Source organism: Motacilla alba, chromosome Z, assembly GCF_015832195.1.
Source record: "Motacilla alba alba isolate MOTALB_02 chromosome Z, Motacilla_alba_V1.0_pri, whole genome shotgun sequence".
Lineage (NCBI taxonomy): Eukaryota > Metazoa > Chordata > Aves > Passeriformes > Motacillidae > Motacilla > Motacilla alba.
Genome location: NC_052046.1, coordinates 55880750 through 55900702, shown reverse-complemented (window position 1 = coordinate 55900702; position 19953 = coordinate 55880750). Strand labels below are relative to the sequence as shown.

Here is a 19953-nt window from a genome sequence, read left to right as displayed (position 1 = left end):
CTGGAGTAGGGACATCATTGAAGGTACTACCATAGTAAAAAAAAGAGTAAGACCAATCTTTTAGCATTAAATGGAGGTGTGCACATACTTACTACATATAATAGTTCAAAATAACTACAGGGTTACACTTTCAGTGAAATCAACATGGCTGAGTGAGACTTGACATAAGACAGTTTGTAAGGTGTCTCACTGTCTGCAGCAGACAACATTATACTTCCCAAAGGCAAGGCTTGGCATGCAGTCAGCAATGAGAGGGGACAATTGAGCTGCCTAGCGCTGGAACCATCCATGCAATTTCCCGCAAGTCAGGAATATGAAACAGCACAGCTGCTGGGATGAGTGAATAGCTGAAGGAGCTTATATGAGCTTCAATAGCAGGCAGGAGCAGTGCTCCACTGTGAATGACAAGTGATGGGCCAAATCACTGGGGAGCTACCGATGAGTTATTAATGGTGACAGGTACACTACCTGGGAGACAGGTTGAAAGGGGAAAAAGATTATTTATAAGCGAATAGTTAACAGCTGTACCCACTGCTAAGCATTACATGGATGCCACAAACTGTAGAATTCAAATCTTGGGTTATTCAAGCACGAACAACTGCCTGTCACCAAACTGCAACGCATCGGTACAAATTAAGGTGGGAGAGATGAGACGAGGCTGGAACGATGCCTTCCTCAAGTAGGCAATGTCATCACAGAGTGCAGATAAGAGCAAGAGAAGGGCTGAGATAACCATGAGGTGAAATATGGTTCTTAATAATAATGATGAATTTGCAAGAACAGCTTTTTAATTTTTCCTGAGGGCTTTTTGGAAGAGAACAGATGCTGAATATGTCCTGTACTGACATGAATAAATGGAGGGAAAATATAATATGCAAAAGAATAATTTTCAAAGAAGTTTTCTTTTGAAATGAGAAGTAATATATTTCTATTGTGGAGATAATTTCTTCTATCTCCAGCCCCCTCCCAGGTTTGAAAGACTCATTGTTAAGCTTATAGTACAACGTTCTGACAATGCCTACAAATAATATAGTTTTTTTCCAAAGGAATGAAGCATTGTAGTAGTGAGTATATTATGAGTGGCCTGAACAAAAACCTTTCTAAACTATTTCTCTAGTACAATTCTGCACCAAAAGAAGCAGGGAATACAAACCAAATAGAACCTAAAAACATCCAAAAACCTCCAAATGCACAAGCACCCCTCTCCCCCATTAGTATTTGGAAATGTGATCATAATGTGAACATAATCATGAAAGAAACTGTTTTTGAGTCCTTTCCTATTCCACTGCAAAGATATGTCTCTGCAGTAACTGCTTACATGCAAGGAAAAAACCTAAGAAATAATTTGATGGCTTTTCTTGTGGGCTTTTAATGCAGTAGAGGAGTTAAATACCTGCAAGATCAGCCAGGTCCCAAGACAATATGCAGGTGGTTCACTGACTTCTAGGTTTGCATAAAGCACAGGTTGGAAATCACCCACTAGATATCTGAACAGAGACAATTTTTCGATGCAACAAAATGTGCCAAATGACTAATCTTAAAAAAAAAAATAAATAAAAGAAAAGGGGAAAAATGAGGAAAAGCATTAACAAACTAAATGCTTAAAACTTTAAAATTCAGTTTTTCTTGAAATAGAGTCTCACACAGACTCCAAAATGGTAAGAAAAAAAAGAAGGCTAGTCAGCAACAGCTGGGTTCCTCCAAGGTAGAGGGAGAAAACTGTTTATATCTATGGTTACTGCCTCTTCTCATTTCTATGCCATAGGGAGACTGTGCTCTTGTATGCTCTAGAGGAGGGAGATATGGGAGCCAGAAAAGGTTCACACCTCAAGAAGCTTCTAAGGCTTTAAAATATAAAGGCAGAAACTGATTCAACATCGTAACTGTTGTCAGGATTTAGTCCAAATCTTTCAGTTTTGGCATTCCAAAGTGAACATCACTAAAAGACAAATAGTCCTCTGCATGTGTGTGTTGGGGGTGGATGTGATATTAGTCAAGATTACTCATTACTTGCTTTGTGATATTCATAATATTTAAATACTTCTCTGTTTCATTCTGGTTCTTTTGGAAAGCTGCTATGATTCCTCAGTGTCTGAACTTCTCACGCTGTGAATCAATACATAAATATATTGTCAAAGCAAGTGAGATAGTTACATTTTATCTTTACAATTGATCATTATTTTTATTAAATACTCTGCTTTGTGGAAACTGCTTTTCACACAACATTTGAGCATAAAAGAAACACGACATCATTTTTAAAGGTTTAGTAAGAGATTCGGGAACTGAACATTAGTTGAATTTGGAATTAGTATCATTCTGATAACACTACACTGATTTCCCTAGACATTGATTAAATCTTTGTTTCTCTTCCATTCTATTTTTAATTTTTTTAATGTTTAAAAGTCGCATGCTAGAGGACCTAGTCTAAAGGCACATGAAACCTAAGTCAAATTTCAAAGAGTGAAATTTGAAAAGTTAATTCCCAAAGCTTTACTGTCAAAAAGCATGGAATTTACAGTGAGCAAGGTGAGCTTAGTTTTGATCTCTACATTTCAATTAAACAGTGCCTTACTGCACAAGTTTTTTCCATTGGTTACAAACGGTTTGCCTCTGAATGAGATTTTTCTTTCTTGTATTCATAGATGGAAATTGAAATATCAATTTCTTTAGTTTCTCTTTAGGGGCAGGTCTATGAATTTAGAAGCCTGTATTTTGATACCCAAGTTTGCATGGAGATATCAGTGTCTGTTGCTATTATGCCCAAAAAAGTAAAATTATAACTTATTTTTAAAAACTGTAAATCCAAAAAGAATAACTTCAAGGTTTTGTTGGCATTCAGCAAAAACAAACCAAAACCAACCAACCAAACAAAGTTACAAAAATTACTATAAAGCTTATGGTGCATAAGTTTTATAAGTTTTACAAACACCATGAGTGTGTTTATTTTTATCAGTATACATTAATTACCATGTTATTGGGTCAAAATTAATGCTCTAAGGATTATACAGAACACTGTATTTTTTTCAGCTTCACACACCAAGTCCATCCACCAAAGCAGGCCTCCTTTTTTTCCTCCAAACAAAATGCAGTATTATTTGGTTTTTTATGGATTCATTATAAGTTTTTGAGTGACACAAAGGACAAGCTGCCAATAGAAATAGAGAAGCTATGACACTAGGAAGGAGAGCTGGTTTCTAAACATGCCAAAGTTTGTTGGAAATGAACATTCAAGGAATTTTCCCTTCCCCACATTTGATTCTAGATGTGCTGTGCTCCTCATGCTAACCCTGTTCATCACATATTAACAAGTGCTTCAACCATTTTTGCAAGCCTTCTCCCCTTTTTCACAGAAAGTATTTGGTAAATGATGTCCACATGTTTCAAAGGGTACAGAAACTCATACCTTAATTTTGTATGTACTACATAATCAGGTTAGCAGGCTGGTCAAAGTCTTGACTCACTGTGAAGCCAGAGTCAAAGAGCTGTGCCCTGGGGTGGCCTGGAGCCACACAGCTAGAGGGAAAGAAATTGGGGATGCAGCAGCTATCCATAGTTGACCAACAGACACTGAGGAGGGGATGGCATGGTGGGAAACGATCTTGTGCTCACCATTATTTTTGCACCCACCCCACAAAATTCCAGCTTAGGGCAGGAAACAAAGAAAGAAAGAGCTACCTTGATGAAAGAAGTTAAGATCTTTAGGGAAGCTTTAGGGAGGCTCTAGACATCATGGGAAATGCCAAAACTGATTTGGAGACCACAAGATGAGAATCTGATTTATTAGTGAGTCTCCATTTGTATAACATGCCATAAACAATCCACAGCTTTGTTTTGAGAAATGTAATACACATCTGTGAAGAAATAGATGGAGTCTACTCCAGTGAAAACAACTAACAATAAAGAAAGGATCTTTGGAAGTCTACAAATATTAATTGAAACATACTTTCTTGTACAGTTCTTGCAACCTGTTTTTTCAAGAAAACAGCAGTGTGTACAGGAGCAGAACTGTTATGTGACCTCAACTGACCTACATACATTTACTAAGACCCCAATTCAGAAAAACATACAAGCATATGCTTATATTAAATATGTGAATAGAAGATTGTTGAAGTCAAGGGTACCAATTGTATAAAGTTAGATAGGTTCTTGTGCACCTTGCTAAATCAGCAACCACTTTCTGACTGTGTCTGAGCAGTTGTCTGTGTAACATTAAGTTTGGCTCCCTATGGCTTTCTATCTCTACAATAAGCTGAGAACTCTTTTAGTTTGCATCTTTCTAACTTCTTTCCTCCCTGCTTCTCTACTGTAGTTTCTTTGGTGCCTCAAAAGAGATGTGTTGCTTTTTCTTCAGTATCTCTCTCTACTCCCTGGCCACATGCACAAAGCATTCAGACTTCATAGATTTTGAGGACTTTCCTTCCCATATCTTGAAGTAATCTCAAAATAATTATAAAAACCATTTTTATATAAGTCCCAATCATTTGAATAACTAGATAAAGGCAAAGAAAGAAAGAAAGAAGGACTTTCTGCAGGGCAGTAGCTGCTGAAATTCTAATACAATTATCTTGTATGAACTGAAGGTAAACACTGTGCTGAAGTAAAAATGGGTACCTTTGTAAATAACTTACAGAGTGCTACAGCATAAAGCGGACTGGTGGTGGGGGAAAGCCTCAGAGACACACACCTAAAGACTGATGTAACTAGTACTGGAAATTCATACTGTGTTTCTGAAGTTATTAATCAGGCATGGGAGTATATGTATAATTTAATTTCAAATTGTCAGGTTGAGGGACTTCTTAAGCACCTCAAACTGCATTGCCATTTAAATTCTTCAAATGTGTTTCAAAGCCTATGAAATTTTCCATTGCACTGGTACTTCTCTCTCACTCCAAACAAATCTCAACATTGGTACAATAATCAGTTCTGTGCTAAGATATTATATTTTTTATTGAACTATTTCATCCTGCCAGTTAATAATCACCAAAAAACAACAAACCAAAGGAAACTAAAAAAACTTTGGCTCATCCTTCAATTTGCTAGCCATATGTGGCTGGGAGGACACAGGCTTCTCATGCCACAGTCCCCAAATGAAGACTGGAAATGACTAGGTCTGAGATTGTATGAACACCATAATGGGCTGCTATTTCATCTCTGGACAACCGCACATCTGCTGGTCAGTTGTCCCAGAAGAGCTTCTTACATTCTCTAACATCCAGGTTCTCTGCAGCCTCACAACAAATATAATACTGTGAGCAATCTGCTACAGACATTATTAATTCCTCTCTCTTTTTGTACCAAGAAACATATCTCTGCCTCCAGCTGTGGGAGAAAATTAATGTCATGGGTCTTATATCCATTACCTCACAACCCTTTGAGCCTACAAATGAGAGAGAAGAGCTCTATTTTGCATCCTATGGCACTGTTTGAAATGCACCCATCAAGAGAAAACCAGTTCCCACAAGGAAAACAACAAAATTAGTACTAGCTAAATTCTTTCACCCCAAATTTAGTTTTATTTTATGAAATCCTTTCTAAAAGAGATGGTTAGACAAAAGCATTTCTGTAGATCACAACATTACATACTCAGCATGAACTGAGCAAGTTTTCCCAGGCATTGCCCTAGCTACTTCTAAATAGTCTGAGAGCTTTTAATGCCTGGTGCAACATAAGCCACATTAAAATCAACCTAATGAGTGGCCTTGTTTCTTCTATTCCTTTTTGTCAGCACCATATCCCAACTTGGACACATCTTAATGACATCCAAAATCCAGAATGCACGGACAAAAATGTAATTATGTTAATTCTACTACCATATCTACATCACTACTCAAGCTATAGAGATTCAAAACAACCCAGCAAGCTGACATATACTGGGCCAGTAGTTTCAAAAATCTACTTGTCCTACAAATTACTTCCTTCTCTGCAGACAACTGCCAGTCAGTAACAGAGGTTTCCACACCCTTTTTCCACACCCTTTCCAGTAGATGGAATGCATGACTTCAGGGTGCAATTCTGGCAAGATTCATCATAAAGAATCCACCAAGACTTCTTTCTATCCACGACTGGATAGAAAAAGACATACCTTACCCTACTATACAAGATAAAAATGAACTAATGACATGGAATCTTTCTCTTCTATTTGATAAAATATTATTTAAAAAAATTACTGAAATTACTGTTCCAGTGATGGTGACGTCTTAGAATTTGACTAAAGAATGATCATAATTACACATTCTATTTCATTAGAGGATCTCAAAGCACTTTATAAACATTAATTAACAACATCCAAGTATAAATTGTGATGATTAGAACATTTTGTTAAAGCTGTGAGGGAGGAGAAAAAAATCAAGCTGAAGCACAAAGGATTCGTGCAGCAAGTTAATATATTAGAGCCAGTAGAATAATACACAGTTCCTGAATTCGAGCTAAGTATTCAAAATTCTAGAACATGGTGCAAAATGACAGGTGAACCAGAGAAGATTTTTCCGCACAGGAAAGAAAAGTAAATTCCTTAATTAAAATTTGGGAGTTCATCTTCATTAGAATCAAAATGTATCTTGATAAGTAAAAGGGGGTTGTCTGTCTACATTCAATGCTGTCCTCTTACTGCCTAGAAGGCAACAGTAAGTGTTCATGACATTTACCCCTCCTAATAAGAGTCACTCACACTTCACTGTTATTCTTTGTTATTGCTCAGGACAGGCACTAGCACCTCATTGAAAGATCAGTGCTGCAAGGGAAAAAAGTCCCCTTGAGATCCCTTGGACTTCAAGAAAAACAGTAAATCAACTGTTGCTGGACAGATGACAAGTTTGATTCTCTGTGGCCCTTCTTGGTTCCTAAATGTCTGTGGACCTAAATTTCCTAAGTGCCTGAAGTTGGGGCTGACTCACAGACAAATCAAAACCACATCTAAACTCAAAGCAAGAGGTTTCTAAACTGGAAAAAAAGTCTTAAATCCATTTAAGTGTCATGGTCTGGACTCCAAACTCTCTGATTGAGTTAATCTCCATTGATGTATAGCTGAATGCTTAATATCACAACCTTATCATCTCCAGGACCATGATTTGAATTCAGCCCAAGGTTTCCTGCAAAAAGAGTAGCCTATAAAAAGCAGAAGTTCTAATCTCTGAGCTGCTTTTTTGGAAAAAAAATTATGTTAATTCCTCGGATTCTTGGCACAACCCCATATCCCCCTTCAATTAATAGCTTTATGCCCTTTTGTTTTCTTTATTTTGTAACAGGTCACTGCATTTCCCACAAGAAAATTGAGGTGAACAGTAACCCCGAGATCCTGTCCTTAACTCAGTGGTCATATTTGTTTGACATAGTGCAGGATATGTTCTGGTAGAGGCTTCAACATGGCATTGTCAGCAACAAAAGTGATTTTCCAGGCTACAAGGAAAGCCCTTCTCTCCCCTCCCTTCACCCACAGAGAATCAATCTCAAACCCAGATATTTTTGTCAAAGACACACACAATCACAATCTATTAAGAATATAAATATATTTTATAGATTGTGAAAGTACATGTATATATGCATAAATATACATATACATGCACACACACACACATATATACACACATTCATACCTATTTGAAGGAAAAGGATCTGTGATCATAAATGGTTAATAGAAATTCAACCACATTCTGAAGCAAGAAAGCTGGAAATAGTTTCCTTCTTGGCTTACCTGCCAAGACCCAAGTTCAGGGCTCTGTTTCTTCTGAAATGCTTGATGGCATCACTAACTCCTCAAACAGCCTAGGGAATGAACTATTCCTCCCACCTCCTTCATTCTTCACTCTGCTTTGGGTGTTTGTGATTTCATCAACTATCACAAGAGAGACACAGGATCATGAACTCAGGCCTTGGCAGGTGAAGAGATTTTCAGCTCCATTTTAAAAAGCAAGCACACATGGTCTTGGCACTTGCCTGACAGACCTTCAGTAATAGACAGTTCCATGCTCTGCAGTCTATTAGCTGTTTGAAAAGTACATCAGTAGGGTCACAGCTAGTAGGATCACCCTAGTACTGTAAACAGTTAGTACACATTCCAGATAGAGCAAACACACCTACACAAAAGTCTCTCTCTCTCCCCCCCGCTTTTTTTTTTTTTTTTTTGACTGACAGCCATAAATGTTTTCCATTAAACAGCCACTTTTACATTTCTGAGCAATGTGAAGCACTATGGCTATAAAGACTAACTATTTCACAGTAGTCATTAGGAACTAGCATGATGCATACTGCTGTTGATCATGAGGGGTTATACAGCCCTCTGCTTCATTACCCTTGCAAGATGCAAGACACAGAGCAGCAATAGCACAGCTCTCCAGCTGCACATATTCTGGAAAACCCAATGATCTTTGCATGTACTGAGACATCTGTTGTCACGTAACTTGTTCTGCTGGCATTCAGAAGTGTCACCAAATAGGACTTTATTTTTGTTGTTGCTTGGTTAAAGTGTGAACCATGATAAATATCCTGATATAGTACTAGTGTGATCAATAGTGTTACTATTAGAGGTACAGCACCAAAAGCATCAGAGAGATGTTAGGCAAGATATGGATACAAAAAAACCCCTGAAAGTTCTTCACACTACAGAAGTAGCATTGCTTTGCTCAAAGACACAACCATGCTTCCTATCTCTTTTTAGTCTTTTAAGGCTTATCTGAGCTATTTCCACCCTCTGTTTAGGGTAAAGATAGAATAGTCACACCTAGATTAGAACAGTGAAGAAGAATACAAAAGAGGAAGGGACATAGAAGAGAATCTCTGTTCCACAGAAGTGTAGGGGAGTCATACTAAACTGACACACGGGACAAGAGAAACTCTTCCAGAGTGTCAAATATTAGCATACAGTGATGCCATGGGAGTAATAGAATACTCAGGAAATGGACATCTGACAGATTCTTTCCATCTTCTTGTGCTAAAGAGGCAAAATCAGAGAACAAGGGGAAGTGAAACTAAGGTGAGGCTGGAGATGGGAAGAAGTAAAAAAGGAGGGGAAATGGGAGGCAATGACAAAAGTATAAGGAAGTTGAAGAGGGAAAAGAGGAAGGAAGGAACAGAGAGGCTCAAAGAAAAAGAAACAGGCAGAGAACATACAAAAGAGACACTTTTAAATTCCATGAGTACTGCAGGACTAGATGTCTGGACAAATGTTACCTAGCTTTGAGTCTTGGTTGCTCTGAGGGCCCCTGCTGAAAAACATCAGAACTAAAGAACACTCATGAGTGTTAACAATAACTATGAAGAAGAAAAGAAAACACAATACAGAATTTTATCTAACAAAGCTGAAAAAAAAGCATTAATCTGTAAGAGGGTAACTCTCTTCATTATCAAGTAATTCAATGAGGATGGTAGTTATTAAGGGTAACACAATCTTGTATGTAAAGACTTCCGTTGTACTTTGGCTTTGTTAAAATCTTTACCAGATAAACTTCTTAACCTTTATCTGCATCAGTTTTACAAGTTTGGGGTATTTTTATAACAAAGGCATGCTACTCCTAGAGGCATGGAAACACCAAGTGACGGCTTCTTTAAAAGGCATGGAAATCCTCTAGCGGCCACAGTTAAAAGAATGTAAAGTATTAATTAAGGTATTGGCAAATAGACCAATGAGGGAGCAATGCCAATAAAATAAATACAAAACTTTTACAAATAAATTTTCTTTTTTATTATTCATATGTGTAACTGTCAATTAACATTTGCTGGGTTGCAACAGACAACTTTTTTTTTCTTTTTTTCATAAGTTAGTTGCCTATTTCTCTTAATTTTCTTTACCAAATAATATAGCATACCAACATTTTAATGGTGTTCTTGTTGTGAGAGGCAAAAACAGTAAAATCACCTGACAGTACTTGGGAAAAAAAACCTGACAGAAACTTTGCATGACTCATGATTATAGATAGCAGACTACATTGACCTGAAAGTATATCATCACTACAGCAACCTGACACTCCATGTCTACATTGCAAAAGCCCATATCAAAGCTTCTTTTTATTTGTTTTCTTTCTAATGTTCTTTATGTTTAAGCATTGGAGGCTGTTTGACCAGCTGTTAAATGAAATAGTCTTTGCACTTGGGTTCTACAGCAAAAGTTCAAAGATCTTAAAAGGCAAATGATTTCAGACAGAAAAGCTAAGACTCTATATAGACTCTAAAAGAAGTTAGAGAGCAACAGAACCCATTTTTTCTGAAATCCTCCACAGAGAAGCCAATGGTGGGCAATATTTAAGTTTAAGAAGAGTAAAGCAATTTCTATCTGTGCATATGGTTAATATTTAGAAGGTGAAGTGCTAAGGGATTTTTATTTTGAGAAAGAAAACAAAAGCAATTAGTAATGATATTGTTAAAGATGCTGAAGTTTCTTTCTTTGGCCTTTACCCAAATATCTTCATTTAATCTGGATGTAAAAATGGTATGCATGAACAAACTAGTGGTGGTAAACTAGTACAGAAACCAAATTACCTATACTGCCAAGAGAAACCATGTTTTACAAAAATTTGAGAAATTGTCCCATATAACTGACAGTATTACTTATAGATATGCTGATATATATATATACATATAAATATATGTAAGCATGTAGTTTGAATATGCATATAGCTAATTTTTCTTTTAAAATCTCAGAACTGAATTAGTTAAACACTGCTATGTATTTAATAATGTCAATGAGTTTGTTTTAGTTAATGGGATTTTGGTTTTTTGAAAAAATGTCTTAAACGGCCTGCACTGTCTGCGATTCTCTGCCCTGAACCATGTATACCTTCTGAGAGCGTGCCTTCTTAGTTGACTTCCTGCTTAACAGTTCCTTTAGGACTAGAGAACAAGCACAACAATGGAAGACTAGACCAATTTTCCCAAAGCAGAAAATCATATCTAATAATTTTGAACTTCATCCTTTTTCAGTATTGATTTTGCTGGAGATAAGACCTTCATTTAGGATTAGTGATTCCCCATGCAATGTCCAGTAAACGAACTTTTGTGAGTGAGTCTCCTTTTGGACCTATAAAATACCCATAGTCTTCCAGCTGGATTTAGTTTTGACTTTGTTCCGTGTTTTTATTTTTAAAAATATCTCATACCTGTGAGCGGCACCAGTCTGGCAGCTAAGACATTGCCTATGAGCTACTGACTAATCTACGTCTTTCAAGGGCATGATGATAAGAATGGGACTCCTAGGTCTAGACCATTTTTGCTAATTCTGCCAATGTTCTATTCTGTGCCTCTGCTTCCTTCTTTGGATTGTAAAGACAATATATGTTTTCATCTTTAACACTAAGAGAGTACAACTATTTGACCACAAAACAGTTGAAAAAGTGTTGAGCTGTTACTCAAAACACTGATCATTATTTGCACTGAGTCAGTTTATGGCCTCTAAGTTGTAATCACATGTCCTGTCTTCTGCAGCTGGACCAGTGTAAAAGCTGAGTGCCCCACCTGTTCACTGCTAGTGGCATAATTGCTCTCTAGCCCTTTCCTCCCAGAATAATGAGCATTAACTTCCACATGTTTAGAAGGAGGATTTTTCTAACCTGGTTTGTTTAAAGAGAACCTGGCTAGGGAGCAATTACACATGTAGCTACACTAGAAATGGATGGGGTAAAGTATTCTCCCCAGCCCCTTGATCTCTGGTGGATCATACAACAGCTGTCAAAGTTACCTCTTCTCTCAGCTTAGCTGGAATTAAACCAGGGTTGGAGACTCACAGTTGAGCTGTTCTTTACAGAAGAAGCAACATCATTCAAATCAATAGAGCAATTAGTTATATACATCTTGAGTATCATGTGCAGTATCTGACCCAAAACACCCACTGTTTTTGACAAAAATAATTTTTTTGTCATGTAAAAGACATGGGAAGTTAGGTGTTCCCAAAAGAGAAAACTTACAGGCTCACTAGCCACATACAGGTCTATACCAAATACAGTAAATTAGTTCCTTGAGGTAGAAAAAGCAATCCTAAAATCTGAAGCATTCTGAATTCCTATGGAGCAAACACAATCCAGAATGTTCCTTTATGCCATAAAGTTTTTTTCTGAAGATCAGCTCTAAATATGAGAGAACAGCTCCTCTGCTAAAACATTAATTCTGTGGCAATCTGATGAGATTGGTGACCAAATTTTCACTAACACTTAATTGATAGGCAGCTATTCACTAGAAACTCAATTTACTGCACGGAGGCCAGAGAATCTTGCCAGGTCTTAATGCCTTTCAGCCGTTGCTGGCAATATTGTGACTGTGTCCAAATGTGAAAGGCGGTGTTATCAAATTACCTCTGCATCGTCAGGGCTCCTTGACTTCCGGTGCTCTATTAATGCCTCCACTGTATGAAGGCATAAATACTGTATTTTTCTCTGCTCATTGCTTTTTAATTTGCTATTTGGAAACATTATTCGTCAAAAAGAAGGTGTTACAAAGAATCCCACCCACTGTGCAGTATTAATAAACAATGGTTTTTCTCTTGTTTCTCCAGTGGAGCAAACTTTTTCTTGAAAGCTACAAGGAAAAACTTGTGAGATTTGCAGGGAGGGGGTGGGGGGGTTCATTTCATTGGTTGTTGGGGATTTTTGGTTGGTTGCTTGGTTGTGGAAATCATCTGTCAATAGTAATTGATTTTGAGTGGATACATCTACCCTACCCCTCAAAACGCCTCCATTTAGAGAAAATGTTAAAATATTTTAACACTTACATCGTGTTGAGGGCACATTCAGCACAGGTGGATGTCTTAGGCCATCCCAAAGCATAAAACTCAAGTTTTGTGCCAGCTTTACAAATCCCTTGAATAGTGGTTAATTAATGAACACTGGAACTCAAACCTGGAAAAAGTATTCTGGAATCTGTTACAACAATTACCTTCTTCTATTCTGTTACCTCTCCTAGTCCTTGCTACTAAGCTTCCTAATTTTCCTCCCCTGAGGAAAAAACAGGAGAACAGTGTTATACATGATTCTATAAAGTTACAAGTGTAAAACATTATTTTTACTAGATTATGCTTCTCTAACTACACTACCATAGTAAACCTTTTCCTACAGATACATATTTCTGTATTTGATGTACAATGAGTATGTATGAATGTATGGTAAATTTACTAGAATTGACTGCAATTAGGTGATAACTTAGGTGGTTTTGGACAGACAAGTTACAAAGAACTATAATTCCTGACTGAGAGTCAGATGTTCCTCAGTTCACTGCATGATAGCCTATCAACAGTCCCAAAGTTCGTGGTACTCTGGATGATTTGCTTTGGTACTTGATATTTTTGATACTCCTGTACGATGCTTACAACATTTTATTCAGAGTTTTCTGTATGCAAAAGCTGAGTCTGAAAGCCTCAAACGAGCCTTTGAAAAGTTTCAGTTTATAATGATAAGCTTCATGGAACAACAGGTCTCCTTTTGCCTAAAGGAGACCTGTATGCACTTTTACTGTGCTAGTGTTACTACACATTTCCTTTGAAATTTCCCTGAATACCCTTTCTCCTTCATAACAGATACTTTTAATAGACCTATTTTTAAAGAAGATATTTTTATTATCATAGATTTTATTCATTTTTCCAACGTTTCTCTGTATGTATGTTTTACTGAGAATTTTCCTTTTCTGCTGCATACTGAGTTTTCTAGCTTTAATGGAAACAACAAACAAAACACTTTTTGCCTAGAGATCCTGTGGAGATATTCAAAAGCCATCTGGACAAGGTCCTGGACAAACAGTTCTAGGTGGCTCTGCTTGGACAGAAGGTTTGGACAAGATGACCTCTCTTCTAACCTTGAGCAGTGTGTGATTCTTTGAAATTAGACAGCTAAATTAACACGGATGCTCGACTACACACCTATCAGAGGTCTTCATTCACTCATTAGGAAAATCCACAGTCGAGTGCTAATGAAGTCAATATGTGGCAAGTCTGCAACAGCTGCCCTTAACTTTCACTGATAATTGTTCTCATTTAAATGGCATAATATTTAATATACTGTTGTTGAATGTAGTAATGGCGAGATTCATGCCTTGGGGGCTACAATGTGACTGAGTTTTAGCTGGATAAACTGAACTGTGACCTAATGGGGTATTACAAGCCTTTACACCTTTCACATTCAAAGGTCACAGTCTCGGTCTGTATAAACATCTATGTAATTATATTACAAGCCATTCTTGCATATATTGAGATCATTCCAAAAGATAGTTAAAAAAATCAATATGAGCATGATTCAATGGCCTTTAAAGCAAGAAAATTACTGATTTCAGTCCGTTTTTTTGTCTATAAGAAACAAAGAATTACATTCCATGCTTGAGATATATATCCCCCAAATTATTAATCACGTGTGGTAACCAGATTTCTAATATTATATCTTAAAAATTATGTATTTTTTACATGAATTCCTTTACAAATCAAATTTCTTCAGCCCTCCAGATCAGTAGCATTCAGAATCCAGGAATCTAAAATATGATGCAATATGCACATTATCCCAGTACATATCTCTGAAGATGTCTCTCATGTATCCATCTTACTCATATATCATATGTAAAATGTAAAAATATATAACCATACATTTATATCATACAAACATCATAGATATCTGCTGTACAAATATGATGGCTATATCCTTATCTGTTAATTTTACACTGGTAATGGAAAAAATGGATTCTGTTCTATTTGAATAGGTGTAACACTCAGCCTTTACAAAATAGATACCTGAGAGAGCCCTGAAACAATTAAAGAGCTCCATTCCATATATGTCCTAACAAGAATAAAAATATTTCATCATTAAAGTGTAAATGTTTTTAGTTCTCTTTCTCTAAGGCTGTTTTAAAATTTAGTACATTTTTCTGTGAAAATCCAAAATATAGGGCATTTAGAAAATATTTACAAGCACAGATGGTGAAGTTTTCCATAGAATCCACACACAGCTAACTTACTTCTTCCACACAACGTACAGAAACCAGAAGACAAATTAAGAAATAAAGTCAGAATTTCTCAGGGTGGGTATAAATCCTGTACTTTCAATAAAGTTCTAAGCATGCTATCATCGCCTACAAAATAAAGAAATAAATCATCAACTAAAATGTTCAAAGTTCTTTAGGCATGTCCACCTCAGTAACTGGATGCATTCTAGATGTTGAAGAGCTCCCACAAAGTCAGCAGCAATTAAGAGAATTCAGAAGTATGTAGTACTAGGTTATTAATCAGAAGTAGTCTTACAAAATGTAAAAATTCACTTTGGAATTCAATAGATTGTGCAATTTATACATATATTTATGACCATACCATAAAACAAGCCTGTCCGGGTTTTTTGTAAAACATATTTTTCTTTTTATTGTCTATTTCAACTAACATGCATGCAACACTTTATTTAAAGCTATATTTCAAAAATGGCCTTATTAAAAGGATTTTCCTGTTTATACATAAGGGTACTTTCCAATATAGTCATGATCACAACCAGAATTTCATCTATACATTTTTAGGTATCTTTCTGAAGAAGGAAAAAAAAGATGACAGATCTGCTGACTTGCATCTTAGTTTCCCAAGTCAAACAGTAGCCCTTGAAAACCTGCCAGCTACCTTTGATGACCAGATCATGCTTGCAGGTAGCTAACCTCAGTATTTGCAGTATTTAAGGCATTTCCTACAATAAACATAAGCAAGTACAAATAAATACTATGGTATGAAGGCACCTGTATTTTTTTAGCTTAGGAAAAATTGAATACTTTATTTTGCCAGCACCATCATTAGGCTTCAACATGCCAGACTAAATTCACTTCATATCCTTTTACCTCTTTGGGCACACCAGCACTACATCCATACATCAACAACAAAAAAATCCATTTACTGGGTTTGAAAACATGCTTTGCTTTATTTCCTACCTGAAGAATGTAGCCTCGAACGTAGTCTCGCAGTGTCCAGCCTAAGCCATGTAGAATGTGCAACACCTCCTCTTGCTTCAGTACACTGAAGAGTCGGTCAAGAAGTATCTTCAGTCTCACAGGCACAGCCTGAGTACCGTAGAGCATCAGGCTGCTGATGTCAAACACAACATTGGACTGCACAATCTCCACTTGGGTTGGGTGGTAGAGATGCTGAGTACTAAGTTTGTCCAAGGCTGAAAGAAAAGGGGTCAAGTATAAGAAAGAACAAAGAAAAGACAAGAAAACAACTATAAAGACTCATACACACACACACACACACACACACACACACATATATATATATATATATATATATATCACATTTGCCAGATATACTTATTTTCCAGAGAGATATCACCTGGATGATTAATAGAAACACAAAATAGTTTGTGTTGGAAGGGACCCTTAAAGATCTAGTCCACTCCCGTGCCATGGGCAGGGACATCTTCAGCTAGATAAGGTTGCTCAGATCCTCATCCCACCGGAACATTTTCATGGCTGGGTCATCTACAGCCTCACTGGGCAACTACCTCAATGCCTCAACACTTTTGGAAAAATCTCCTTTATATTTAATCTAAATCTACTCTCTTCTTTCCAGCTTAAAGCCATTACCTCTTGTCCAATCACTATATGCCCTTGCCAAAGGGGAGCAGAGCGGCAGGATCATCTACCACACCCTGCTGGCAATGCTACTATTGTTGCAGCCCAGGGTATGGTCGGCTTTCTGGGCTGCAGGTGCACATTTTTGAGTCATGTTCAGCTTTTCACCTGCTGAAGTTCCCCAGGTCCTTCCCTGAAGTGCTACTCTCAAGGAGTTAATCTTTCAGTGTGTGCTCGTGCTTGTGATTGCCCTGAGCCAGATGCAGCACCTTGACCTTATTGAACCTCATGAGGTTGATATGGGTCCACTACCTCAAACTTGTCCAGGTCCCCCTGTGTGGCATCCTGGTGTGTCAACTCTACCACTCAGCTTGGTGTCATCTGCAAATTTGCTGATGGCCTCACTACGTCATTGAAGAAGATACTAAACAGTACTGGTCCCAGTATGGACTCCTGATGGATGCTAGTCACCACCAAGGGATCCTTTTTCACAGATACAGTCCAAAACAGCCCTAGTTTCCACAGGTTGCAAGTAATTTTAATTGCTATGGCAGAAGGGTTCTCAGGTGAGACTCAGAAACTACAATACTCATAGTTCAAGAGAAATTTATGATTAACTAATGACCAAGACTGAAGCAATGCCAAATTAAATGAGACTGTTAAAGATTTGATACTTAATCTCTAGAGGAAAAAAATAAAACAGATACTCCCTTAACTCCAGTCTCTTAAACATGTTAAAACTAAGGTTCCTGATTTACCAAAAATTTGATCATTAATTCACAGCTACTAGAGCTGGCTAGTTCTTTTCACCTGGCTTTACAAATTCCATGTTATTCACTGTGATTTGAATAATTCAGCGATAAGGGAAACTTGCAGGAGGAAGGTAATTCTTATCCCCTTGTGAAGTTAAAAAAGATGGAATTGAATATGACATCATGCATTCTATGATGTATCAATGTTTAAATTTAATTTTATTTCTACTTTATGAACTACATTGCAGCACCTAAGCTTCTCTTCTTTTCCAAACAAAATTTCTGAGCATTTAAAATAATCTTATAGGGACTTCTCCTGTACTTGGTTTCTTCTTGTCTTATGGTCACTAGAGAGTTCATGTACTGTTGATAAATTGCCTTCTTACATCCAGAGCGCAAAGGCCCTTATCATTTACTTGCTGGCTTCATTCAACACGTTTACTCCAAGGACTACATTGTCAAAGAGTTCCAGTTTCCTCATACTTCATTTCTTGCAACTGAATTGTCTGATCTTTCCTATTTTAGTGGCTAAGTCAATTTTGAATAAATAGCTTTAATATTAATTTAACATTCAAACAAGATAAGAAATTGGCAAGCCTAGGGCTTCGGTGTTATGTGTCTCCACAGGACATTTATACTGCAGAACATGAAGAGCAGGATTTTTTCTTTCAAAAGCTCTTCTTCCAAACTATGTAGACCTATGTAGGCTTCATGATGTGGGACTAATTCTTTTTACAAGGTGTAATGAAAGAGATTTGGTTGAAGCTTAAACAGGTTAAATATTTTCTAAGACGGTTATTTTTCTACTACCATAATGGATGTGTCATGAAAGTTCTCAGCTAGAAAAGCCAAGAAAATTGATATTTTCATTCTACAGATTGAGCAGTATGTGTGGCAATATGTATATATGTGTACCTGAGGGTTTAATCAACCACTTAGAAGGAGTAAAATAAGGATGTTATTTTTTCTAATATTAGCATTACTCACAGTAGGAATTGTGTAAATAATATTAGTTTCAAATAGATACTCTGTAAGAACACCTTCTAACAGACTACTGAAATTATTGAGCAGATCTGGATCACTCTGGGCTTTCCAACTTCAGTCTTACAGAAAAGGGTCCAAAGATATTAACTGGCTTCTCCAAGTTTATGCAAATTTTGACCAGAACCAAGACATGAATGGATATTTTCTGAATACTTCATGCTTTTTTTATGACTGAATCATACTGTATTTCTAATATATCCAAATATTTGTTTTTGTTTCTCTCTTCTTAACAGCAAATACCATGCCTGCAGTGAGGAAAAACAAGTTCTTCCATCTAAAGAAGACTTGTTGTGCTGAGGATGTTAAGATCATTACTCTACTGTGGTCCAAGTGAGAATGACTATAAGACATCTTTATGTAAGAATTATTGGGTGGATGAAAGATCTAATAGCTTTTAATTTCTCTAACAATAAGATTGCAAAACTCTGTGGACGTATACCCACTTCATGTAAAGTGACCATTCTGAGGATAATAGCTTTGGGAAGGTTGAGATGGAATGGAAGAGGGGAAAAACAAATAAAGTCTTTTTAAAATAACCAAGCACACTCTTTGACCAGGTGATAGCAAATTTTGCAGTCTAACCTGTACTAACTGCAATATTCATTTTTTAGCAGCATTATCTATAGACATCTGCTTCTCAACACACACACACACACACACACACAAATACTATATAGCATGATATTGGCCATATTATGTGTGTTACATAATAAACAAGCAGTGAATTTTATCCTTTTCAAGTACAAGTTAGGATATGCATTAAAATGTGGAATTTATAACACAACAAAACATACATTATTGCATGGTGACATAAGAATGTTTGCAAGCTAAAGACAAATCTGCTACATGAAAATTAAAAGGTTGCAAATGGAATTAAAGGAAACATAGTTGTGTTCATATGGGAAATAACAGTACTGTAAAATTCTGAAATTCTTTCTGAAAATTAACTTTTGATACCCCTTCAAATTGTCAGAGTGAAAATTCTCACTCTAATTTGCAATTTATAAACATTTTTGTGTTTCTTTAAAAGATTGCTAAGGATGTCGTTGACAGAGAGAATTTTTGTAGTATTTGTCATTTCTCTTCTGATACCCTTAGTGAACTAATGCCAGTGTTCTGGGTAGATTCCAGAGGCCATTTATGTTGATAGACACTTTTTCAGGTAAGAGGTAAGGAAGGACCTATCTCGTTGGTTTTCTGTAAAGAAAGGAGTATTAGCTTTAGCCTTCTTGACAAATTTCTGATTCTTGTTAAATCTCTGCCTAAATAGTTGTATTCTGCTGCCGTGAATTGCCCACATAATTTCATGTGGATAATGCATTCCTCATCACTTTCTGCTCTAACCCATTGGATAATTTATACAGGCTAGTGAACAATGAACTGTTTTACAGGTGAATACATTCAACAGTATCTGCAGGAATTTATGGTTTCATAAGCACTAAGCATGTTTCAAGATTAAATATGCTATACAAAAGAATGTGCTCTATCATACCTGAAAATTACATAAACAGATGTGTCTTTATTAAGAAGTTATCAGTGACTGAATATCACAGAGCACACATTAGAAGTCCCTTCCTGGTGGAGCATGAAGTATTACTGACACTCTGACACTTCGTACAGTTCCAGTGGGATCAAAAGTTCGCCTATGCATGTTTGA

General features: G+C 36.7%; 1 protein-coding gene across 11 annotated transcripts in view; it reads right to left on the bottom strand.

Moving 5' to 3' along the window:
* The window catches only part of BNC2 (basonuclin 2), a 334627-nt gene that overhangs the window by 88715 nt on the left and 225959 nt on the right, over positions 1-19953 (bottom strand). For all 11 annotated transcript variants that reach the window (XM_038125038.1, XM_038125036.1, XM_038125037.1 and 8 more), the window contains exon 4: positions 15859-16094. In XM_038125038.1, the coding sequence (XP_037980966.1) occupies positions 15859-16094 (236 nt within the window). The remainder of the gene's footprint in view (positions 1-15858; positions 16095-19953) is intronic.